This window comes from Bos taurus, chromosome 12, assembly GCF_002263795.3.
Source record: "Bos taurus isolate L1 Dominette 01449 registration number 42190680 breed Hereford chromosome 12, ARS-UCD2.0, whole genome shotgun sequence".
NCBI lineage: Eukaryota > Metazoa > Chordata > Mammalia > Artiodactyla > Bovidae > Bos > Bos taurus.
In genome coordinates this window covers 75,356,961-75,384,268 of record NC_037339.1, presented here as the reverse complement: position 1 = coordinate 75,384,268, position 27,308 = coordinate 75,356,961, and the positions used below count along the sequence as shown (strand labels likewise).

The 27,308-nt window shown below is 44.5% G+C and overlaps 1 protein-coding gene across 3 annotated transcripts in view; it reads right to left on the bottom strand.

The window, feature by feature from the left end:
* FARP1 (FERM, ARH/RhoGEF and pleckstrin domain protein 1) overlaps nt 1–27,308 on the bottom strand; it is a 309,098-nt gene that overhangs the window by 74,477 nt on the left and 207,313 nt on the right. For all 3 annotated transcript variants that reach the window (XM_059892059.1, XM_005213945.5, NM_001192712.2), the window contains 2 exons: nt 7,837–7,879; nt 4,969–5,047 (listed from right to left, as the gene is read on the bottom strand). In XM_059892059.1, the coding sequence (XP_059748042.1) occupies nt 4,969–5,047; nt 7,837–7,879 (122 nt within the window). The remainder of the gene's footprint in view (nt 1–4,968; nt 5,048–7,836; nt 7,880–27,308) is intronic.

Below are 27,308 nucleotides of genomic sequence, written 5' to 3'. Positions count from 1 at the left end.
TTTTAAAAAACTGAATAAGAATGAATCCCCTTTAAGTCATTTGTGTGCGTGCTAAATCGCTTCAGTCATGTCTGAGTCTGTGGGACCCTAGGGACCGTAGCCCATCAGGCTCCTCGGTCCATGGGACTCTCCAGGCAAGAACACTGAAGGGGGTTGCCACGTCCTCCTCCAGGGGATCTTTCTGAACCCGGGATTGAACTTGTGTCTCTCTAAGTCTCCTGTGTTGGCAAGCAGCTTCTTTACCACTAGCACCACCTAAGTCATGTAGGACCATGAGTAAGAACTCAAGAACTACAGAGGCATTTCATAACCAGAAAAACACAAACACCCAAAGGTCTACCAGGTGACAACGACCTTTCCCCAAGCCCCCATAATGTTCATTCATTCATTCATTCTCCTTCTCTGTCTCTCTCCCTGGGAAGTCAAAGCAGAGTAAAACAGAGCGTACAGAAACAGTCACAACATCAGCACACAGGTTTACATGGGAAGAGGTGGCACAAACCATCTCTCTGGATTAGGCTGTGGTTATTGTTTTCTGAAGCCAACATTTCTTAGAACTAGAGGCTTTATTTCTTATCTGTGTAGGAAGAACGTGTGTTTTAAAAGCATGACATTGCAAATGTAACCAGCTATCAGTTTAAACAAAGGGCCCTGCAGTCCAGAGACAGAACTCAGGGCTCAGGGCCTCTGGGGAGGGTCTCTTGTGGGTGTCAAGAGGGTGTGGGGTTCCAAAAGCTCCCCTCTTTCATTAGAGTGCAAAGCCCGAGCTACAGGATGCAGGAGGAACCTGTCACTCCCTGATTACGCTGACTCTTCCTGTCCTAAGGCCCTTGTAATCCCACTGGGCACCGTGTCATCTTGTAATGTCAGCTGTAAGTCAGGCACGCCGGCTGCAGGGCTAACTTCAGAAATTCAGCAGCACTTTCTGCACCATAATTGAAGCAATTCCCATTCACACAAAGTGCTCAGAGCAGAAATCAACTGTCCTTGGCAGAAGGGTGGGCATATGAGGGGGTAGGCGACGACAGTGGTGGGGCCAGAGGGCTGTCACTTCCAGGGCCCTCGGGGGAGGAAGCCACACCCCTCGGAAGCCATGTTTTAAACACATTCGGGAGCTCTTACTCTTTCTGCCACTTACTCAATGTACATGACGGTGTCCCAGCCAGCCAAAGACAACACTGCAGCAGACCCTGCACGGCAGCAAACTCAGACAGGTGCCCTCCGCTTAGAAGAACACAGCCAGGGGACTTCCTTGGCCGTCCAGTGGTTAAGGCTCCACTTCCAGTGCACGGGGCAGGGGTTTGATCCCTGGTCGGAGAACTAAGATCCTGAGCGTCATGTAGCGGGGCCAAACCGCCTCCCCGAAAAAACACAGCCAAGTAGGAACTGGATCCTACTTAAGATGCGATGTTCAGAGAGTACTATGTCTGACCTCACCAGCATAGCCAAGTAATTCCCAGCTAGGCCAGAAGAAAGCCTGGTAATTTCTTTTTCAAAGACCCCTCCTAAGTGGTTTTAAATTTGCACCGAGGAGTCAGTACTTAGCTCCTTCCAGATGCTTGAGACCTGGTGTCAGGAGAGCGAGAGATCCAGTGAGAATGTAGTCCAATAAATAGAAAGGAATTCAGCCTCTTGTTTAACAGCGAGATGCAATTCAATCTTTGATCTATACAGACGGGGAGCTGAAAGCTATTTCTGGAGGCCCGAAGAATTAGCTCCAGGTCGAGTGCACTTCAAGTCCGCTCAACGGCAGGCCCATTTCCGTCTGTCTTGCTCTCATCCGCATGTCCCTTGCCTGAAGTACTGTCCCCACAGGGCTTCTCCCAGATCCTCCCTCCCTCACCATCTGCCATGGAAAACTGCCAGGAGTCTCAGTGGTCACATTACCAGATTTCTGCTTAAACAGGACTCTGCGACTGTGGGAGTTGACCCCTTGGATCTGGGAGGTCGCCTTCCCGCCACGTATTGCAGCAGGGCAGAAAGTGATATGGGGCTTCTAAACTTCTGATCAAGTTTATCAACCCTGAGCCAAAGGAATTCTCTAGTCGGGAAAGACTTCTAAGATGTCAGTTAACTCTGGGAGCCAGAAAATGGCAATAACAAAACCCCCAAACCTGCTTGTGGCAGTTGAGGAATTTATCAGATTGGTCAGAGCAGCTGTTAAGATACCAGGAACACACACACACGCACACACACACACACACGGCTGACTGGTCACAAGCTGTATGGAATTTTATAACCAGGACCAGAAGGGTAGAAAACTCCCAGGTCTCTAGAGAAAAACTGAAAAGGTGCAAAACTCATCGCAAAGTAGAATGGGGAGAAAGGTGCGGGGAGTGGGGGTGGGGTGGGGGGGCGGGATTTAATGCTGCCAACTCCCTAAGCAGGATGAAGGCCCAGTGAGATGCAGGAGGAAAAGGCTCATTGCCGGCCAACAGCTGGACTCGCCTTTAGATTCATTTCAATGTTCTGAGCTTCGAGCATTGCACATTCCAACAACAGGAAAACCAGGCCCAGAAACCGACACACTAGCCCGATAACGACACGGCATGAAGATGCTACTGGGGTTGGCCCCTCCAGCCTGGAACTTGGGGCAGGGGGGTGCAGCCCCAGCTGCTTCTCCTTCACATGAAGCGTCCCAGCCATGTGGGTCCCAGAAGGCTGACGGTTTCTACAGGTCCCGGTCACATAACTGCTGCTTTCAAGGGATATAAGTGGAGGAAATCAACCAGTGGTGACTCATTCAGAACATAATGTGCTTCCATGGTGGTCCAGTCGTTAATGAGTCCGCCTGCCAATGCAGGGAACACGGGTTCGATCCCTGCTCCGGGAAGATTGCCCCTACCGAGAGGCGGTGGAACAACTCTACTGAGCCTGCGCTCTAGAGCCTGGGAGCTGCGAGGAGAGAAATCCGAGTGCCTTAGAGCCCGCGAGCTGCAACTCCTGAGCCTGTGCGCCTGTGCTCTGCTACAAGAGAAGCCACCACAACGAGAAGTTGGGATCCGGAACCAAGAGTAGCCCCTGCTCGCTGCAAGGAGAGAAAACCTGCGTGCAGCAATGAAGACCCAGCCATAAATAAGTAACATACAAAGCCATGGGAAGGGGCTTCCTGGAATCGCACGTTCGAGTACCCAGTGCCCCTCTTGATGCAGCCCTGGGATGCTCAGCAGGGACCTCCCACATCACCTGGCAGCAGCAAACTCTCGACTCTCACTCTCCCCAATCCTCTACCTTCCCTCCACCTGTCCCCATTCTAGTTATCACCCACCTGGTCACTTAAGTGCAAAACCTAAGCATTCCCTCCACTTCCTCACCGTCTCCACTTCCAGCCCAGGACACGCTCAGAACGACCCCACCTCCAGCACGTGCTCCACATGTGTGCGTCTCCTCCACTCCCACTCGTACCACCTCCCCTGCCACCATCACCCTGGCCTGGGTAGCTGCCGTTTCTTCTTGCCACCCTCCCCTCGGTATCCACAGCAACTAGCCTCTCAACACTACTTATCATCCGGCCTCAGGCCCACCTCAGCGCACTTCGCGCTCCACGTGCCTGCCACGAGAGCCCTCTTTTCAGTCTTTGAACATCAGGTGCCTCTTGTGATCTTGGGCACTGCCTAACCGTTCCGTCTACCTGGAAAGTTTGTCTTCTGAAAATGACCAACAGATCCTTGTTGCTTTCTCAGCCCCAGCATCCCAGATCCAACACTGTAAAGTCATCAGAAGTCAAGTCTCCTATCACATCATCTACTCCATTACCTAAAGCCTCTTACCATTATCTGGTATTTTTCGTGTTTGTTTAATTACTGTGTCTGGTCCCAGGTGAGTCAGGCCTGTCTTTTCACCAGTACATCCCCCGTTCCTGGGACAAGGCTTTCACACTGTGTACATTTCATCACTATGGTTGATTGACTGCCTTCACCCTTCTGATAAATCATGGTCAACCACCCAATGCTCTGTACCGAGGGATGAGAAAGATGTGACAGCCTTCACTGGGAGCAGCTAAAGCTGAAAGACAAGTGTGGCAACAATCTGGCTGGTCAGACTAGCGTACTTAGTCTTGAAAGGGAGGCATTTTATCTTCACGTATTCCCACCAGGCTCTGCTCTCTTTTAGAACAGCATGTGCTTGCTGCAAATTATAAAATGGGTAATGTAATAGTAGGGCTGAGGATGATGGCATCCCTACTGGGTTCAGAAAATGACTCCCCTGGTGGTTCAGATGGTAAAGAACCTGCCTACAACACAGGAGACCCAGGTTTGATCCCTTGATCGGGAAGATCCCCTGGAGAAGGGCATGGCTACCCACTCTAGTATTCTTGCCTGGAGAATCCCATGGACAGAGGAGCCTGGTGGGCTAACAAGTCCATGGGGTCAAAAAGAATTGGACACAACTGAGTGACTAACACTCGCACTTGCCTGATACTGGGTTCCAGGCGCTCTGCGTATATTAGTGCTTATCCTCAAAACAACCCTGGCAAAGCAAGTGTTGCAGTCACACTGACACGGCAATGAACAGAAGTGCAGGGGGATTAAGTAACTAGCTGGCCACACAGCAAGGGCAGGGCTTGGCCACACTTTCGAAGAAACGGACAGTTCACAGCCATTCGGCCACCGCAGCAACAGACAGAAACTCTGAGTTCACATCTTGGCTCCATAGAAGAGATTCATTCCCCAAAACTGCCTTGTGATGTGACAGACAGAAGAGGGAGAAATGTGACAGTAACAGATTACAGGCCCAGACACTTCATAGCACAGCTTTTAAGAAATCAGCTTGCAGGGAAACCGTGGTACTTTCTTTCTTCCCACGCTTGTAAACACAACTGGAAGAGAGGAAGGTTAAACTGTCTGGCAGAGAGCACACGCTGGTCAAGGCAACATCATCAAAGTGTTTCATCAGTCGACTTATAACATTCACTCTCTCTCTCTGTGGCACCTACAGCAACAAACACCCCATTTCCAAACCACTAACCTTGTGAGTTCTTCTTGGAGTTGAGTGTGGTCAGGTGGAAAGAATTTCACCACAAACTTGACGACAACATGCTTCGGCCCTAAAAAGGGGGGGGAAAAAGCAGCAAAGCATTTATGGATTTATCTTGCAAATGCCATTAAAGAAAAAGACACAAGAGGCAATATTATACACCAAATAGTGAGTCTCATTCCAAGCTGCTAACACGAGTTCCGCTGACATGCAAGTCACTTAATTAGTTGGTTAAGTTTGGTTATTATTCATATTTTCACATTGTGGGGAGACAGCTCTTTTTTTAATTAAAAATTAATCTTTAATTAATTTAATTTAATTAATTAAAAGTTTTTAATTAAAAATTAAAAAAATTTTTTTAAATTTAAATTAATTAAATTAAATTAATTTTTAATTAAAACAAAAAACAAAAAACCTCATGGCATGCGGCATCTCAGTTCCCTGACCAGGACTGAACGCAGGCCCACTGCATCAGAAGTGTGGATTTTCAACCACTGGACTGCCAAGGTAGTCCAGATACCTGTTTTTAAAAAATACTGTGACAAGTGTATTACGCTGAGGCATCAAACTTTGTCTCTGGAGACTTAAACTATATCCAGATTTTAAAAGCAGACATGTTCTTCAAAAACTTTTCTGTCTGCTTTAGCCCAAATATGGGCTTCCCAGATGGCACTAGTGGTAAAGAATCCACCTGCCAATGCAGGAGACACAGGTTTGATCCCTGGGTCAGGAAGATCCCCTGAGGAGGAGGGCATGGCAACCCACTCCAGTATTCTTGCCTGGAGAATCCCACAGACAGAGGAGCCTGGCGGACTATAGTCCATGGGGTCACAGAGAGCGGGACACGACTGAAGCAACTTAGCATGCATGCACATTAGCCCAAATATAGGCTTAGAGAGCTTAAGGAAACATAATGAAAAAGTACATCAGTTATGTAATTTATTATTTCTGTCTCCAAGCCACAGCAGCTAATGTGTTCATTGCTGTTGGTCAAAGCCTTTGTTAAAGGTCTGGTATACCATTTTATTAATAATGCCCAACAAAATTAAGAAGCAGGTCTGGAAGGGGGTGGGCAGGGTGACTGGGAATGAGATAGGGAACTTCACAGAATTAGAATATCAAATCGATGATAAAATAACCATTTGTCACCTGAGTCAGAGTTTATTTTGCTGTATAAGCCACAATGCAAAAGCAATCTTACAGGTTCTGACATTTAGAATAACAGCAATAAGTTTATGTTCTATAAAATACAAGGTATTATGACGAAATCCAAATCTTAACAGCAGTGGTATAAAAGCAGAAAATGCCTTTCTGATCCACCTTTCACTATCACAAAAAATAGATGTTGTGCTATCGTTTCTATGATAACACATTCAAATATAAAGAAAACTAAAATGACGTATCATAAGGTGATGCTAAGTGATTTGTACAAAACGGAAAGAAAACAAGGCCCATGAGCACTGAAGCCAAGAGCAGCCAGGCTTCCTTCCGCTAACCACTCCCCAAATTAACAGAAATCCTCGCCTGTCAATTCCGGCTCACGAAAGAAGAGCAAAATGGAAAAGACAGGAACGTCCAGCTAATTCCGCACAGCAATTTTCACAAACGGGGATTTCAACGAGGCTACTTGGGATCCTTAGACAACCCGAGGCTAGGCAGATGCTGGTACTAAACGAAGAAAGACAGCCTTGTCACACGAGGCGAGTTGCAACCCACGGAGCTGGAAAGCTGAACCTCTGCTCAGCTGCTGACCCAAGCCACAGCCGCGGTCCCGGCTCTGACATCCTTCCACCATTTGCAGTTCCCATCTTGGGTTCCCATCAGGGACCAATGTCATCATTCGAGATGCTATGTACGCTCCCTCCAGCCTTCAGGCCTGGGGGCTTTTCTCAGCCCTGTGTCCCGCACACTTAGTCCCTGGCCAGCCGCCCAATAAACGGTGAACAATGGCTGTTTTGTTTTCTGCATTAATAATTGCTTAATTTCAATGACAGAAGATCAACATCAATTTCAATTGCATAAGGGCCCATTTAACACAGTGCGCCTGTTTATTACACTCACATAAACTGCTGTAAGTGGCCTGGTGGGGTTTCTTAATCAGACATAACACCGACCCCACGAAGTCCTGCATGTTTCATGCTCAACTAAAGGCACGCAGCCTGGGTACCAGCCTCAGACTCTTGCCTGGTCTCTGGCTGCAGTGAGGCCCCATGTGGGATGAACTGGAGAAGAGAGCTGTCTCTGAACCTGAGCCCCAATCAGAGGGAGGGGCGAGCGGTTTGGTGCTGCTGCACAGTGAGAGGAAGGGGAAATCCAAGTGCGTCCTTTTCTAACTTCTCTCCCAGACCCTCCTTAATCTTTTCTTCGACAACTCTGTCTAAATGCAGGCCAGACCTCCTCTGTTATGCTCACCATTCAGACAGACACATTTTGGGGCACCTATTTTCTTCCCCCCCAAATACCACTTGCACCCTAATTTCACAGGCTTTGAAAAGGCAGCACAGAAATCCTAATGGCAATTTTATGAAGAAATACTTCCACCTCCCTCTGCAAAAGTTGACAATAAAAAACACGAGCACAGACAGAAACCAGCTCAACTGCTCTGGGCCTTAGCAGCCTGCTTCAGTCGTTAATCAAAATGACATCTGACTTTTCCAAGCAAGGTTCTGATTACCAAATTGTTATATATTAAAATCGCAGAAGATGCATTTGAATAGCATGTAAATTAGTGGACGACAAAACACAATTGTAGGGCAAAAACAGAGGAGGTGGCTCCAGGGCTCGTCGCCGCAGGGCAGTGGGCGTCTAGACAAGGCTTACATCGGACATCTCTGTTAAACAGGAGGGGCGCATACTTACTTCTAATCTGCTTGACAATAGGTTTCAAGAGATCCAGCCACACCTACAAAGGAAGAAAGCAGACACTGAGACACAAATTCTCAATGATGAAACTTGCAAGTATTTTGAGACTTCACTAGGAGCTGTTCAAATCAAAATAATTTTGAGGGTTTGAGGCTGCCTGTGCCTTTTTTTTTCCTTTTCTCTAGAACGCTGTAACTTATATTTTCTCCCACGTTTATAGAACAGACCCAAATTTGCTAAGAGTATCCCTGAGCTTGAAAACCAAAATCTCTCCTAGACGCAAATAGTTCACATGGCTAAGAATTTTCTATTCTCACTGGTACTTTTATCACAGTTCACAGTTTTATTCAGTAAACATTAATGCATGATTGCATGTCTGGCTATAAATGGAGTAAAATACACACGCTCTTTAGTGAAACAAAATTCAGGTATGTAGATGCACCTACAGAACAGCACAGCTTTGAGGGGTAAGGAAAGGGAGTATTTATAGAACACACCTCTGCACCAGACGCCATCCATAAGCTATTTACCTCTCAAAAGCAAGGCCAGAGGATTCCTGTTACTCAGGAGAGAAATCTGAGACTTGCAGAGGTTCAATAAATATCCCAGGCCCTCAGCTAGAGAGTGTGTCAGGGCTAGGACTGAAATAGGTCTGTCCAACTTCAAAGTCCAGACTCTCTTCACACACAGTCTCCTGAGCATGCAATCTGAACAGCAAAATTTTAAAGAGAGAGAGGGAAACCAGTTGCCTTTCATAATAAAGTATAAGTTGACTCTTGAACTTGTAATCCTGTGAAAGGGTTCTACTGAAGCTCATATTTGCATATACGATAAAAACAAGGTTAATGGGCTTAATGGAAGAGGGGTTTTACAAGTAAATACAAAAAAGAGAAACACTCCTAAAGAACACTATGCAAAAGAATAACAGGGTAACTGATGACAAAAAAATGCCAATTGCTCACAAGAAAATGTCTAAGTTTAGAAGTAATTTGCACTATAAGCGCAAGTTTAGTCAATATCATTTCCACCCAGTAAATATGCAACTAGATGTGCCTGCCTGCAGTGCACATGTGTATTTGATAAACCTGAAGTGCCAGGAGATGAACACTGCCTTACTTCATTGGTAGATGCATGAATTGGTACCATGTTTCTGGAGACCAATTAGGGAATGGTTATCTAAAGCCTAAAAAGTATTTACAAAGATACTCTTTCATCCAGTAACTTGACTTTTGACGAATATTTGAGAGTGTGGGAAACTGTTTCAGAGGTGAGAAAGTGGGTTATTTCCTCTTTTCTTCTGCCTTTCTACATTACCCATATTACCTTCAATGATCATCGGAATTCTCATAATGAAAAAAGGAAGTAAAAATTTTAAGTGTTTATTTACTTATTCAGGTTAATCTTCCCCATCACCTATTTCAAATAAATATGTTTTCCTAATGAAATTCTCATTTCTACACTCCCCATCCCCAACCAGTCTGTTATGTGAGAAAAATAACAAAGGCATTACGTTGCCTTAGGATCATCTCCACTGTCATACTTTTAAGACCCAACCTTAAATGAGAGAGAATAACCATTCAAAACAAGGGTCTTGTGAGATGTATTATTTTCCTCTCAAGAATCTTAAAAGATAGCAAAAAATCCTCATTGACAGATGAAGAAATTGAGATTCGGAGCACAGCTGCCCAGGGTTGGGATTTGAACCCTGTTCTTCAAACCCATTTACTCCTTCAACAACACACCACTGTGTCCTTCTGCTGGGTTCTGGGAATGCAATGATGAGAGACCAGTCATGGTCCCTGCTTCATGGAGAGTAGGGTCTAGTGAGAAAGGAACCAAGACTTTCCCAAGAAAAGTAAAGAAATACCCAGGACCAAAGCACTTTGCCAACAGAGGTCCATCTAGTCAAGGCTATGGTTTTTCCAGTAGTCATGTATGGATGTGAGAGTTGGACTATAAAGGAAGCTGAGCGCCGAAGAATTGATGCTTTTGAACTGTGGTGTTGGAGAAGACTCTTGAGAGTCCCTTGGACTGCAAGGAGATCCAATCAGTCCATAAGGAAATCAGTCCTGAATATTCATTGGAAGGACTGATGCTGAAGCTGAAACTCCAATGCTTTGGCCACCTAACATGAAGAGCTGACTCATTTAAAAAGACCCTGATGCTGGGAAAGATTGAAGGCGGGAGGAGAAGGGAACGACAGAGGATGAGATGGCTGGGTGGCATCAGTGACTCAATGGATATGAGTTTGAGTAAGCTATGGGAGCCGGTGATAGACAGGGAGGCCTGGTGTGCTGCAGTCCATGGGGCCGCAAAGAGTCGGACACGACTGAGTGACTGAACTGAAGACGAAAGAAACCAGGGGGAGTCCCAGATGACTCTGAGCATCAGGACAGAGAGATCTGACTCAGTTACAGGTGGGGATGAGGCAGGAGGAGGGCTTGCCTGAACGTGACATTGTGCTGAGATCTGAAGGGGATGAGAGAGGTGAGGAGAAGCTATGAAGACCTGCAGTAGAAACCCCTGTGCAGATGGCTCAACATCGTGACGGGAGACCAACATGACTGCAGAACAAGGCTGGTGGGCCAGGAAGGGGCCAGACCCCACGTGAAGGCACTTCACTGTCATCCTGAGAACATGGTGAAGACTTCTATAAGTACAGGGCTGATACGATCAGATCGACACTTTGAAAAGATTAGTCTAGCAATGTGAGAACAGACCGAGGGGTCAGAACGGATGCAGGATGCCTGCTGTATTCATGCAGGAAAAAAATGAGGGCATTTTGGATCCGGAGGGGAGAAGAAGAGTTGGGGAGAAGACGGCGGACTCAAGAAAAATGTTAAGAGGTAAAATCCAGTGGGACTGACTGATGGGCTAGATGAGGTGGCCGAGCAGCAGACAATAAGCAGAGTGACACTGAGATGTCTGCTGTAGGCGTCTGGATAGAGGCTGGTCCATGCCGAGACAGGCAGCGCTGGAGGAGGGTCAGGACGGAGGGGTTCTAGACACTTTCATGAGGAAGAGAGAGCGTGGGAGCAGTGGGACACACACATCCGAAACTCAGAGAAGCCTGGACAGGAGATCTCCCAACACCTAGTACTCCAGGAGGACAAGGCGGCCTCGTGGAGCCCAGAGGATGAAATCCACGGGCACTGATGACACGTCTGCCAGAGAACGGCCAATGGGAGCAGATGAGGACAGAAGGAACGAAAGGGGAGAGTGGGGTCACGGAAGCCACGGGAACACGGTGTTTCCGGAAGGAGGAAGAGCAAGAACTGCTGGACTATCAGACAAGGCGGGAACTACAGGATCTGTGGGTCAGTGGACTTGGAGGTGGGTCTGAGAGTTGGGTGGACAGCAAGGAGACAGGAAGGATGAAAGGCCTTTTCAAGAAGCTTGGCTGTGAAGGAAGAGGCCAGAGACTGGGAATGGGGAGGAGAGAGAAGAATCAAACAAAGGTACTGTCTTTTAAATTTTTAATTTTTTTAAATGGGAGGATAACTGCTTTATTGCGTTACAATGTTGTGTTAGCTTCTCCTGTACTACAACATGAATCAGCTATATGCGTACACATGCACGCACACACACTCACATACATACATGTCCCCTCGCTCCTGGACTTCCCTCCCACCCCCGCCCCATCCCAGCCCTCTTGGTCATCACAGAGCACTGGGCTGAGCTGAGTTCCCTGTATTATACCGCAGCCTCCCATTAGCTGCCTATTTTACACATGGTCGTGTACATAAGCCAACGCGTCTCTCACAATTTGTCCCCCTCTCTCCATCCTCTCCGGAGAAGGCAATGGCAGCCCACTCCAGTCCTCTTGCCTGGAAAATCCCATGGGCGGAGGAGCCAGGTAGGCTGCAGTCCATGGGGTCGGGAAGAGTCGAACACGACTGAGCAACTTCCCTTTCCCTTTCAGTATTGGAGAAGGCCATGGCAACCCACTCCAGTGTTCTTGCCTGGAGAATCCCAGGGACAGGGGAGCCTGGTGGGCTGCCGTCTATGGGGTCGCACAGAGTCGGGCACGACTGAAGCGACTTAGCAGCAGTAGCAGCTCCATCCTCTCTGTGTTCACAAGTCCATTTTCTACGTCTGTGTCTTTATTCCTGCTTTACAAACGGATTCATCAGGACCATTTTTCTAGATTCCATATCTATGCATCAATATACTATATTTGCTTTTCTCTTTCTGACTTACTTCACCTCTGTAGGCTCTAGGTTCATTAATAAAGGTACTGTTAACTGCTTGTCTCCCATAGGAAAGACCTGCTGTGCCTGGAAAGGGGAGGGTTTGAGAATATGAGCAAGAAGGGATAACCACTACCCTAAGACACCTGAGATGGTGTGAAAAGACAGCTTGAGAACACAGGCCATTTGGGGAGGGAGCAGAAAGTCTAAAGGTAGATACATCTGTCTCCACTTCTGCGTCGGGAAGATGAGACAGTTCCTCTGATGCCATCTGTCTACCCCTGTAACATCTGAGGGCTGGAGGATCAAGGCAAATGGAGAAACTCTGACACAGCTGTGTTTGCTGGAGTTGAATTAACTGGAGAATTCTAGAAGGGTTTCCCGTGACGGCTGAGCGCCCACTTACAAGCCTGCCAGCCTGTGCTCTTGTGGCCTCTGGGGCTGCCTCAGGGGAACTGTCTCTGAGCTCATTCACCATCGCCCATTCTGTTGCAGAATCCGCCTAAACTTCTGCAAACCCGCTCAGGACCCAACAGCTATGCTCTGGCGCGGTAGCTGCCAATTTTATGAATTGTTTTGAAACATCTCTCTTCTGTTTTTGGCATTTCTGCGGAATGCATCAAATACAAGCACCCATTTGAGCCAACTGAGCATGTGGTTTTAGAACACGGAGGTCTGGGAACATCAGACTGGCCCGAATGAGCCTGTCGGGTGAGTTCTACAGCGATGATGCTCCAGGGCCTTGTAACGTCACAGCTAAACCGGCCTCGGTGAGGACACTGGGCCTGCAAGAGCCTCTGTTTACCAACGAGATTGATATTGCAGGGCTGAGAGAAAACACCTTGCCCATGGAGGACATAAACCACTCTAAATGGAGGAGGTGGAGGCAGCAAGAAGGAATACAGGCTTGCTGCTCGACTGGTTACAAGTACTGAAGCTTGATATACAGAGAGGGCTCTGGTGTGCTTAGGTGCTCAGCCGTGTCTGACTCTTTGCGACCCCAGGGACTGCAGCCCACCAGGCTCTTCTGTCCATGGGGATTCTCCAGGCAAGAATACTGGAGTGGGTTGCCATGCCCTCCTCTAGGAGACCTTTCTGACCTAGGGACTGAACCCAGGTCTCCTGCATGGCAGGCGGATTCTTTACCATCTGAGCCACCAGGGAAGCCCGTGAATACTGGAGTGGATAGCCTAACCCTTCCTCCAGGGGATCTTCCCAACCTAGGAATTGAACCAGGGTCTCCCTTTATCAGCTGAGCTATGAGGGAAGCCCACACAGAGGGCTACAGGGAAGTATTTGAACTAGACCAGGTCCTCCTCGACAACTCACTTGTTCCTTCAGCCTAAGAAGAAGAGAAGCACGTTCCAGATGAGTAGCAAAGGCAACAAAAGCACCATCTGCCTTTGACTGCCAGAAGATCTCCAGAAGGTCACAACTGTCATCACCCATCTCTAACCCCACCTCCTACAACTTCTGCAACCAAACCACACACCCCTGTGCTCACTAAAATCACGCTGCTGGTCTCCAGAGCACAGCTGGAGATCCACATTACCTGACTGCAGAGAGATGTGGTTAAAATGGATGGGCTTCCAGAAATGCCACACCTGCTCAGGAAGACCTCATGGAAACAAAACACTTCCCCCACTGGCCTTTGAAGGCCTGGAAATTAAGAGTCTGCTCAGGCTGCCATCGCAAAGGACCACAGATGGAGTGGCTTAAACAACAGAGATCTAGTTCCTCCCAGTTCTGGAGGCTGAAGATGGCCCAGGCCTGGTCACCCCTGAGGGCTCTCGCACTGACTTGCGGACGACCCCCTTCTGACTGCGTCTTCACCAAGCCCCCGCTCTGCACACACGGGCCCAGCATCTCCCGGGTATCTCCTAGTTTCCTCTTCTTAAAATTGATACGGTTCAGACTGGACTAGGGCCCGCTCTAACATCCTTATTTTAACTTAATCGCCTCTCCAAAGGCCCTGTCTTCAAGAACAGTCACATTCTGAGGTGCTGGGTGTCAGAGCTGCAACATACACACTTCTGGGGTGGGGGGACGTAATAGAGCCCACAATACCTGTGTTCCACAACTTAATTTCAACACAGCTCTTCAGCCCCATTTTGCCCTGCTTGCCTGCATCTCAGCCAGCCTCCCTGTTTCCCTTTGATCCCCTATTAATGTCACTTTCCTCTTGTGGCATGTGTTTTCTGCCCTGAAATACGCTTAGAGAAGAAATGCTTTAATGCCTAGGTTTCAAAGGCAAAGCAAGATGAATCGCTGTCCCCAAAGCCTTTATGTTTTTTTCCTAAACATCTTTTCCCCCTATTGTTTGGTAAGAGGCATTTCAGGTGGGTTTTGTAGGCAACTCAAATATTTGAGGTACTTTTAGAAAGGGTCTTATGAAAAAAGAGTCACTTAGGAACTTCCCTGGCAGTCTATTGGTTAAGAATCCACACTTCCACTGCAGGGGGCACGAGTTCAATCCCTGGTCAGGGAACTAAGATCGCCTCTATTGTGCAGTGCAGCCAAAAAAAAAAAAAAAAAAGTCACTTAACATGACATTAGGCAGAAGGACAGGCAAGAGGTGATTTCCTGATTTCAGTGTGCCAGGCACTGGATAGGTACTTTACACACTTTCATTTAATATTCACAACAAAATGGTTGTTTGACACATGAAGGAAGCCAAGTTCAGAGAGCTTATTTAAGTTGTCCAAGGTCAGACAGCTGGGATTTGACTTCAAATCCATCTGACTCCACACCTGTGCTTTTTCTGCAACATAATATGCTGCTCCTCTAAAAAGACTCAACAGTTCATCCTTCTTTTTCTTAATGTCAAAGCTGCATACAACAGAAATATTTCACCATCAACTGTAAGATATATAGGAACCAGATAAAATCTGATACAAAAAATTAACCAGTGTCTAGAACTCACTGCAATAAATTAATCTTCCTGCAGGCTGGCTCCTATAAGAAATGACTTTACTTTGAACTTTTGTTTGTAATAGTTTGCTTGAATGCAACTTTTCATATTGATCTTAATTGGTGGCTCAAATGGTAAAGAATCTGCCTGCAATGCAGGAGACCCAGGTTAAATCCCTGGGTTGGGAAGATCCCCAGGAGAAGGAAATGGCAACCCACTCCAGGACTCTTGCCTGGAGAATTTCATGGACAAAGGAGCCTGGCAGGCTACAGTCCATGGGGTTGCAAAGAGTTGGATATGACTGAGCGACTAACTTTCTTTCTTTTCATATATGGCTATATATATATATAATATTAAATGTGGCTTTCTTTTTAAAAACCTATAAATTTTTAGAGAGTTCTGGTCAAACTAGAATAACAGGAACTAGATTTCTCTTCCTACATGAAACACCAACAACAAAAAGAAAAAACAAGCCATTACATCTGAAGATCTGAACACCAGTGAGAAACTGAGTCATCCCCGAGGAAGAAGAAACTAGAATCACGATGCCGATGACTATACCAGCCTCTGCCTTGAGCACGTCTTCAGGATATGGTGCAGAGACAACGAATATAGCAGAACCTGGCAAACTCCACGAGCTGAAGAGATGGGGTTGAGCATGCCAGGGATCAAGGCAGAGAGGCTTTGCAGGAAAGTAGGAAGCACGCAGGAGAGGACAGAGCGTTACCAAGAAAGCAGCAGAGGACTCATCAGTGAGTGCTCATGTGGAAAGTAGCCAAGATGTCGCAAAAAATTTAAGAAACAGAACACTGAAGGATTAGAGCTAACAGGCTTGATGCTCACACAAGGCCAGGAATACGACCTATTCGCTCTTGATTCATGAACACTGGTTAGAGTACTGAAGGGTCATCGCTAAGGAGTAGGGATAATTCACACACTACACCACTCCTACCTAACAAGAATTAAAAGCCAGTTCTGACCGGACTAAATTATTTCCAAATAACTTACACGCACCTCCCTCCTCCAAACACAGTACCATTCACAGGAATGCAAAATTACCCAGCACTGAAAACAGTAAAATTCACAGTATCTGATATCAAAAAAATCACCAGGCATACAAAGAAGCTGGAAAATATGACACATAACTGGACAAAACAAAAACAATCAAGTCCAACCTAGAAAGGACACAGATGTTAAAATTAGTAAAATAAAAAGGATACGAAGACAGTAAGACTGTATTCTCTATGATCACAAGGTTGAGATATGGAAGATTTTAAGAGGAATCAAACTAAACTTTGAGACGAAGATACATAATGTGACATAAACACACACGTGCACAAGATGAGATTAACACCAGATGAAACATGGCAGAAGAAATACTAGTGAACCAGCAATAGAAGCCATCCAAAATGAAATAGAAAGAAAAACTACCAAAAAATTAAGAGTGTCAGAGAACGATAGAATAACTTTGGGTAGCCTAATACCCATGTAATTGGAGTCCCAAAGGAGAGGAGATGGCAGGGGAGGAGGAAAGAAATGAAAAAATATTCAAGAAATAATGATCAGAAGTTTTCAAAATTTGATGAAAACTATAAACCTACAGATCCAAGAACCTAAGCAAACCCCAAGCATAAGAAACATGAAAAAATCTGTATGAAAGCACAAGCTATTATATGATCAAATTATTCAAAAATAATGATAAAAAGAAAAAAATTTAAATCAGCCAGAGGAAAAGGGATATTACATACAAAGGAGCAAAGATAAAGACAACATTAGCTTTCTTGACAGAAACAATGCAAATGAAAATGCAACAGTAAAAGATTTTTCAACACACTGAAATCATCTTAGAATTTTACACTCAGCAAAATACATCTTTTAAAAAGGAAAGCAAAATAAAAACATTTCCAAACATGAAAGCTCAGAGAATTTATTATCAGCCGAGCCACATAATAAGATATGTTAAAGGAAGCGGGAAAAAAACAATATCAGATAAGAAATCTGTATCTACACAAAGAATGAGGAACACCAAAATGGCAACTTCATGGTTCATATGTTTTAAGAATTTTTAAATTATTTAAGTCTCCATAGAAGGTAACTGACTGGTAATCAAGTATACTTCAATAAAAATATAACTGATCGGTAAACAAAACAATGTAATACAGGTTTCATAACTCATGTAAAAGAAAAACTAACAACAGCAAAAAGGTCAAAAAAGTAGAGAACGGAAGCGTGAAGCAGGCGTGCTAAGTTGCTTCAGTCGTGTCCCACTCTTTGCAACTCCATGGACTGTAGCCCACCACGCTCCTCTGTCCGTGGGATTCTCCAGGCGACAATACAGGAGCGGCTTGCCATGCCCTCCTCCAGGGGATCTTCCCAACTCAGAGACTGAACCCAGGTCTCCTGCACTGCAGCTGAATGCTTTACCACTGAGCTATGTGAAATGAACCAGTATCACTTGAAGACAGGCTGTGATAAGTTGAAGATGAACATTCTTAACCCTAACACAACCATTCAGGTTACAAATCAAAGAGCTGTAGCTAATAAACCAATAAAAAAAGTAAAATGAAATCAAAATATTCAATTAATCAAAAGGTAGACAGGAAAAAAGGAACAAAGAGGGATACGAAACAGAAAACAAATAGCAAGATGACCCATTTTACGATATCAATAGTTAAGACTAAATGTAAACGGTCTACACACCGATTTACAAGCAAAGATAGTCAGATCTGATAAAAAAGGCAAGATCCAACTCTATGCTGACTATAAGACACACTGCTAATACAAATACACACACAGTTAAAAACAAAAGGATGGGGAAAAATTATTATGCTAACATTAAAAACTCTAAAAAACTGAAATGGTTAGATTAGTATCAAAGTAGACATTAGACTAAAGAATATCATCAAGAATAAAGAAGGTAATTTCTTAATGGCGGAGAAGTCAATGAATTAAGAGAAAATAAAATCTTAGGTATTTATATGCTTAATAACAGAATTTCAAAATACATGAAACAAAAACTGATCAAACTGCAAGGAGAAAGAGGCAAAAACACAATTATAGTTGGTGATTTTAATACCACTCATTCGATAACTAGTAGAACATATAAGACAGGAATTCAGTAAGGATAGAGATGATTTGAACATCACTATCAACTCACATGGCTCACTGGTAAAGAACATGCCTGCAATTCAGGAGAAGTGGGTTGGATCCCTGTGTCAGGAAGATTCTCTGGAGAAGGAAATGGCAACCCACTCCAGTATTCTTGCCTGGAAAATTCCATGGACAGAGGAGCCTGGTGGGCTACAGTCCATGGGGTCACAAACAGTTGGACATGACTGAGTGACTGAGCACATACATATCAACGGGTATGATCTAACTGACATAGATGGGATACTGCATTCCACCCACCAAAATTTACATTCTTTTCAAGTACACATAAAACATTTATCAAAACAAACCACATTTGGGGTCATGAAGGGATATCAATAAATTATTTAAAAGCCTTTCATGTCATACAAACTACATTCCCCAACAAGCAGAGAATTACATTAAAACTCAGTAACAGAAAGAACTGTGGAAAATCCCTATATTTGGAAACAAAATAACATACTTCTAAATAACAAACTTCTGAGTCAAAGGGAAACCAAAAGGAAATTAGAAAGTACTTTAAACTGAAATGAAAGCAAAAACACAATAAATTAAAATTTGTGACATGCTCCTAAAAGCCTCTTAATTTAAAAATAATCTATTGGTATAGAATCATTCTACATGCAAGCTATAGATAATTATAGATAATTCACATAAGCAAAATTCTAAAAATTACAGTCTACCACCGAGAGATCATGATTAACACTTTAATGAAATTGTTCTCAGAACTGAGCTTGTATCCTCTGTGATGACCTAAATGGGCACGAAATCTAAAAAAGAGGAATATATATGTATCCTAATAGCTGATTCACTTTGCTGTACAGCAGAAACTAACACATTGTAAAGCAACTATACTCCAATAAAAAGTATAAAAAAGAAAAAAAAAGAATTGAGCTTGTATCGCATTCACCCTAAGAGTTTGTTCAAACGTATACCATGGGGTATAACATATACCTAGAGTTCCTTATCTAGGTGAGGACCTGGGAATCTGCAATGCTAAGGTGATACTGAATGCTGTTGCTGCTTGTTGGCCTGGGAAGTGTGATTTAAGACCCACTGACTTCATGTATATCCCTTCTACATCTTCTTCTATGAGCACTGTCCCTGGATACAAACATGTGTACACTTTTTAAAATACCAAATGAGGTCATATTGTTTATAACTTAGTTTTTGCTTTTTAGTCAATGATGTCTATCTTTCCATTTTGTAAACTTTTTCCTCACCAAATACTCACACTACTCAAATTTTTGCATGTGAATAAAGAATATCCTGAATGGTCTAGTGGTTTTCCTTACTTTCTTCAATTTCAGTCTGAATTTGGCAATAAGGAGTTCATGATCTGAGCCACAGTCAACTCCCAGTCTTGTTTTTGCTGACTGTATAGAGCTTCTCCATCTTTGGCTGCAAAGACTATAATCAATCTGATTTCAGTGTTGATCATTTGGTGATGTCCATGTGTAGAGTCTTCTCTTGTGTTGTTGGAAGAGGGTGTTTGCTATGACCAGTGCGTTCTCTTGGCAGAACTCTATTAGCTTTTGCCCTGCTTCATTCTGTACTCCAAGGCCAAATTTGCCTGTTACTCCAGGTGTTTCTTGACTTCCTACTTTTGCATTCCAGTCCCTTATAATGAAAAGGACATCTTTTTTGAGTCTTAGTTCTAGAAGGTCTTGTAGGTCTTCAAAGAACCGTTCAGCTTCTTCAGCATTACTGCTCGGGCCATAGACTTGGATTACCAAGTGATATTGAATGGTTTGCCCTGGTGGAAGTGAGAAATAGGTTTAAGGGACTAGATCTGACAGACAGAGTGCCTGATGAACTATGGACAGAGATTCAGGACATTGTACAGGAGACAGGGAGCAAGAACATCCCCATAGAAAAGAAATGCAAAAAAGCAAAATGGCTATCTCAGGAGGCCTTACAAATAGCTGTGAAAAGAAGAGAGGCGAAAAGCAAAGGAGAAAAGGAAAGATATACCCATCTGAATGCAGAGTTCCAAAGAATAGCAAGGAGAGATAAGAAAGCCTTCTTCAGCGATCAATGCAAAGAAAGAGAGGAAAATAATAGAATAGGAAAGTGTAGAGATCTCCTCAAGAAAATTAGAGATTTCAAGGGAACATTTCATGCAAAGATAGGCTCAGTAAAGGACAGAAATGGTATGGACCTAACAGAAGAAGACGGAGAAGGCAATGGAACCCCACTCCAGTACTCGTGCCTGGAAAATCCCATGGACGGAGGAGCCTGGTAGGCTGCAGTCCATGGGGTCGCTAAGAGTCAGGCACAACTGAGCGACTTCACTTTCACCTTTCACTTTTATGCATTGGAGAAGGAAATGGCAACCCACTCCAGTATTCTTGCCTGGAGAATCCCAGGGACAGAGGAGCCTAGTGGGCTGCTGTCTATGGGGTCGCACAGAGTCGGACACGACTGAAGCGACTTAGCAGCAGCAGCAACAGTATTAAGAAGAGGTGGCAAGAATACACAGAAGAACTGTACAAAAAAGATCTTCACGACCAAGATAATCACGAAGGTGTGATCGCTCACACTCACCTAGAGCCGGACATCCTGGAATGTGAAGTCAGGTGGGCCTTAGGAAGCGTCACTATGAACAAAGCTAGTGGAGGTGATGGAATTCCATCATATTTCAAATCCTGAAAGATGATGCTGTTAAAGTGCTGCACTCAATATGCCAGCAAATTTGGAAAACTCAGCAGTGGCTACAGGACTAGAAAAGGTCAGTTTTAATTCCAATCCCAAAGAAAGGCACTGCCAAAGAATGCTCAAACTACTGCACAATTGCACTCATCTCACATGCTAGTAAAGTAATGCTCAAAATTCTCCAAGCCAAGTTTCAGCAATACGTGAACCGTGAACTTCCAGATGTTCAAGCTGGTTTTAGAAAAGACAGAGGAACCAGAGATCAAATTGCCAACATCTGCTGGATCATGGAAAAAGCAAGAGAGTTCCAGAAAAACATCTATTTCTGCTTTATTGACTATGCCAAAGCCTTTGACTGTGTGGATCACAATAAACTGTGGAAAATTCTGAAAGAGATGGGAATACCAGACCACCTGACCTGTCTCTTGAGAAACGTGTATGCAGGTCGGGAAGCAACAGTTAGAACTGGACATGGAACAACAGCCTGGTTCCAAATAGGAAAAGGAGTACGTCAAGGCTGTATATTGTCACCCTGCTTATTTAACTTATATGCAGAGTACATCATGAGAAACGCTGGGCTGGATGAAGCACAAGCTGGAACCAAGACTGCCAGGAGAAATATCAATAACCTCAGATATGCAAATGACACCACTCTTAAGGCAGAAAGCAAAGAAGAACTAAAAAGCCTCTTGATGAAAGTGAAAGAGGAGAGGGGAAAAAGTTAGCTTAAAGCTCAACATTCAGAAAACTAAGATCATGGCGTCCAGTCCCATCACTTCATGGCAAATAGATGGGGAAACAGTGGAAACAGTGGCTGACTTTATTTTTCTGGGCTCCAAAATCACTGCGAATGGTGATTGCAGCCATGAAATTAAAAGACGGTTGCTCCTTAGAAGGAAAGTTATGACCATCTAGAGAGCTTATTAAAAAGCAGAGACATTACTTTGTCAACAAAGTTCCATCTAGTCAAGGCTATGGTTTTTCTAGTAGTCATCTATGGATGTGAAAGTTGGACTATAAAGAAAGCTGAGCGCTAAAGAATTGATTCTTTTGAACTGTGGTGTTGGAGAAGACTCTTGAGAGTCCCTTGGACTGCAAGGAGATCCAACCAGTCCATTATAAGGGAGATCAGTCCTGGGTGTTCATTGGAGGGACTAATGTTGAAGTTAAAACTCCAATACTTTGGCCACGTGATGCGGAGAGCAGATGCATTTGAAAAGACCCTGATGCTAGAAAAGACTGAGGGCAGGAGGAGAAGGGGACGACAGAGGATGAGATGGCTGGATGGCATCACCGACTTGATGGATGTGAGTTTTAATGAACTCCAGGAGCTGGTGATGGACAGGGAGGCCTGGTGTGCTGCAGTTCATGGGGTTGGAAAGAGTCAGACACGACTGAGCAAATGAACTGAAGGAATGTCCTTACTGTGATTGGAACATCCAATCCAGGACCATGCTTCATATCTGCTTATGTCCATTAAGTCTCTCTTAATCTAGACTCATCCCTTAAAAAAAAAAAAAAAAGACTGAAGGAACACATGAATAAAATTTGAACTGAAAAATTGAGAATATACTTATTTACAAGAAAAGCTTTAAATAAAAAGGAATTAAAGATAGATCTGTAAACCAAAATATGAGATGAAATGTATAAAGGTATTTATGCCTTAGTCCATTAAATTCCCTAGGCAGCATTATCCCTATCCCTTAGTCCATTAAATTCCCTAGGCAGATATCCCAGATGTATGAGGAGGCAGCTTACCAGGTGGCGCTAGTGGTAAAGAATCCATCTGCCAATGGACTGGCAGGCAGAAAAGGAGACATAAAAGACACGAGTTCCATCCCTGGGTTGGGAAGATACCCTGAAGGAGGGCAGAGCAACCCACTCCAGTATTCTTGTCTGGAGAATCCCATGGACAGAGGAGCCTGGCGGGCAGGTCCATAGGGTGAAAAAGAGTCAGACGTGACTGAAGCAACATAGCACTCATGCATGTATGCGAAGGAAAGCTTTGGAAAAAGAACTAAGAATATTATAATGCAATGCCTGGGGCTTCAGAGGACCTTAGCCTGGATGAAAAATTTAACCTTTGGGAACCTCAACTTTTTAAGAACGGCTCAGCAGTAGACCTTAGGCATGGTACTCGTAACACATCAACTACTTGGTTTTAACCAATTTAAAATCATTTGTTCAATTTGCATTAGCTTTGAAAAATTCAGTTCAAAGGATTTCACTTGGGCATTGGAGCTACTTAATTGGATATTCCTCCTTTAACCTGTAGTTTGTTTCTTCTGTTTTAATTTTTTTCCTCCATTTTAAAACTAAAATAACATACAAATGCTTAAAACTACTGAAAACAAATGTAGAGCTTAGTGAATTATTTAATGACACACATCGTTGTATCAACCAAGTCAAGAGACAGAACTCTGTCAGCCAATCACCCATCGCATCCTAAAACCAACCCCCTCCTTCTAAAAGGAACCGCTATCTAGATTTTCACAGTAACCCTCTACATTTCTTGATGTTTCACTTCATCAAGTGGTGTATCTCTATACACTAGTGCTTATTCTTCCTTATTTTCAAAAATTTTATGTCCTTCAAGCGTCTTTTCACCTACAGGTTCTTCCTCTACCCCTCTTTTCTTTATAGTAAATCTGTTGATCTGTGGAATTTCCCAGAGTCTGGATTTTGCATGTTGCATATACTCGAGGGTATCATTCGACATGTTCCTCTGTTCTCTGCATTGAGTGCAATTTGGCAGCTGCATCCAGCTGGTCCCTTTGGTAAGGCTATATACATAGTGTGCTGGGAACAACCCGCTTAAGGTGTTATTTTAAATATGACTGTGATACATTTATGCTGCTCATTTTTATGTGGAAACTATCTTCTAACCTTTTAAGAAGAAGGTATGGGTCACAGTAGCTTTCCTAACCTCCCAGAGCTTCCTCTTCTATTGATTTTGGGCCATGTTTTTTTTTTTTTTAATGATGGCTTGCTTTCTGAGATCCCCTGGCTCTCTTTTCCCTCCTCTATTATTTCTCTCTATTGTCTTTACCTGACTCAATTTCAGCTCCATTCTCCATAGTTTCTCCTAAGTGATGGCCTGTCCTGGAAGATTAATTGCTCCAGCTCACTGGAGCTGGACTGATCCAGCCTCTTCCGAGCTCCCAATTCCCACTGCTCTTCTCAGACTGTTCCCTGTGGTTTCCAGTGGCTCTCTGAGGGTTCCCTTCTTTGGTCCATCGAATGCCCTAGTGGTCCCCTCTATCTCCTCCCATACAGGCCCTGCTATAGCACACAAGACCTTGTGTCTGACTGATGCTTTATTTCTGGTTACTTGTACTTTGGGGTCTTGGACTTACACTTTGACACCCAGCTTTGCCATAAATGTGGTTCATGGGTGTTTTGATTTTGCCGAGTAGCAGTTTCTATGTGGACCTTGGGTTTGTGAAGATCCAAAAACTATGATTCCACTTCCATCTTCTCAAGACTATCCATTCTAGAAAGCTATTTCCCTGTATTTTTTTTTTTAACCAAACTAAGATGAGGGTCTTCATTACTCACATACTGTGGGGTGAGGAGATGACTGCCACTGAAAAGAGGGTTTGTTACTCATGGTCTCCAGGAGGAGGAGACACGTCACAGCATGCAGGGCCACGTGGGGAAGCACCAGGGGCGGAAGCAGAAAGGGCAAGGACTGAGCATGCACAGGAGGCATTACCGTGGCTTCCATGGGGAAAGGCAAGCTAAGTCAGGGTGAGGAGCTGAAGTCCTCGTAGTGGGCTCTGTGGGTGTCCGGCCATCTCTAGGTGTCTAATACCTGGAATAATTATGGGAAACGAATTCTGTGTTCTGAAGCCTAAGAGCCAGACAGAATAAGGGGTTTGGGCTCTGGATTCATTCACTTGCATGTTGGAGGTGTGCTGGCAGGGGAACCATTTGCCATCTCTAAGAACTGGCCTGCTCTGGGAAGGGCAGTCTTTTCTCGTTCAGCGAGGCCCCAGATGCTGAAGCATCAAGAACATAGAAAATACTGAAGGAAAAAAAAAATCAGTGGTTCTTAGGGGCTCAGAGGGAAGAGAGGGCTCAACACACAGAGTAGAGGGGATTTTTAGGGCAGTGAACTCTTCTTTATGGTATTGTAAGGATGGATAAATGTCATTATACATTTGTCAAAACCTACAGAAGGTACAACATGAACCCTAATGTGAACCTGGAACTGTAATAATAATGTATTATCACACTAATAATGTAAGATGTTAGTAAGAGGGGACACGGTGTATGGAGAGACAGCACGGGGGACCACTCTTGACTTTCTGCTCAATTTTTCTGTAAACATAGAGCTTTTCTAAAAAAATGAAGCCTATTAAATAAAACACAAAGTGATAACAAACAAAATCCTCAGATAGCTTTCTTCCAGTCTAAGAAATGGAAGATTATCCATAGCTGTATTTTTTCAGCAAGTCGCCCTTCCCCAGATTCTCTACTGGAGGTAAGCTATGCCTCCTGTGGGACCTGCCTGTCACCACAGCCACAGCCAGTCAGATCAAACCACAGGGCTGCTCTGTGTGGTCACTGGGCTGCTCTACCACCCCACCTCTGCTGACTTCCCAAACTTTCATCTGTCTTAAGCCTGCAATGTTCTTTATCCTTTACTCCTCGCATGTTTTGTAAGGAGCCGCTCCTGGTCTCAGATGTCCGTAGGGCCCCAGGAAGAAGCAAGGTCACAGGCTGCAACTAAGCAGGGATGAAGGACATCTGCCCAACCCTAGAAGAGCTGGACAAGGAGCAGGAAGTGATGCTGTTATCCCAAGAAGCTGTGCTCTCTGACCTCAAGCCCTAGAAAGCATGCTTGCTGCTATGGACTGAATTGTGTCCTTCAAATCCCTGTGTTGAAGCCCTAACCCCCCAAAGTGGCTGTATCTAGAGATGGGGGTCTTTAGAAGGTCATTAAGAATGTGGCTCTATCTAAAGATGGGGGTCTTTAGACAGTAATTAAGGTTTAATGAGGTCATACAGGTGAGGCTCTGATCTATTAGGATTGTAGCCTTGTAGGAAGAGAAAAAGAGATTTCTGTCTTTGCTCGGCTTGAGGACACAGTGAAAAGGTGGCCCTTGACAAGCCAGAAACAGAGTCCTCACAAGAATCTGACCATGCTGATACCTTGATCTCAGACTCTAATACTTAGAGAAATGACATGTCTGTTGTTCAAGCCTTCCAGTCTTTGGTATTCTGTTATGGCAGCCTGAGCTAGGACACCTGCCAATGGCAAAACTGTTTCCTGGCATAAAGGAGATGATAAAGTGAATGAAAGATTCTTCCTGAGCTTTGAAAGTGAAAGTCGCTCAGTCGTGTCTGACTCTTTGCGACCCCATGGACTGTACAGTCCATGGAATTCTCCAGGCCAGAATACTGGAGTGGGTAGCCTTTCCCTTCTCCAGGGGATCTTCCCAACCCAGGGATCAAACCCAGGTCTCCCACACTGCAGGTGGATTCTTTACCAGCTGAGCCACAAGGGAAGCTCAAGAATACTGGAGTGGGTAGCCTGTCCTGTCTCCAGAGGATCTTCCCGACCCAGGAATTGAACCAGGGTCTCCTGCACTGAGGGCGGATTCTTTACCAACTGAGCCATCAGGTAAGCCCAAGCTTTACCAGTATTTATTTATACAAAACTGGGAATTTTTTATCAGGTCTCTGAGCATCATCACTTTCATGAAAGATGGGTGAGCCAGCCACACCGGTTTCTGAGCTAGAATGTAAGAAGAAAATCCAATAGATATCTGAGTGTCTTGCTATGACAGAAATTCTGCTGGGCTCATTATTATAAAGCATCTGAAGAATTCCCATGATAACCTTGTAAAATAGTCATTTATTAATCCCAGTTTTCAGATAAAGCACAAAAATCAAAGACATTCAGAATCTACCCAGCTGCTAAATGACAAAGCAAAGGTTTAAACAGATTTACAGGCTGTAACACAGAGCTGTTCACACTCTCCCCAGTAACCACAGGATAAATTTTAGATACACACCCATCTCTGCTGCCTGGTGTGCACAGCTCGTTGCAGCAGGAAGATGAAGCAAAGGCAACAGGTGAAGTAGAAAGAACTTGCAGCACCCGAGACAGGCCTGCCTGTGACTCATGGTCATACAGTCCGCACTGAATTTGCTCATTGCAAAACATGGATGATAAAATACCAACCTCGGAGAAATGGCGTACAACAGAGATTGGTAAACCAAGGCCTATGGGCCAAATCCAGCCTATGATTGGTTCTGCTACAGTCCAAGAGCAACCACGGGCTGTTACGTGGTTGGGGGAAAAAACAGTAGCAATATATTTCATGACATGTGAAAACTCTATGAAATTCAAATGTCCATGTCCATACATAAAGTTTTATTGGAACCCAACCACCATCATCCATGTACATTATCTATGGCTGCTTTGCACAGCAGTGGCAGAGCTGAGGAGTCACCACAGAGATGGTACAGCCTGCAAAGCCTAACGAATTTATTCTCTGGCTCTTTTTGCCAACCCCTAAGGTGAAGAACAAGGAGATCAAGTTAGTCCATCCTAA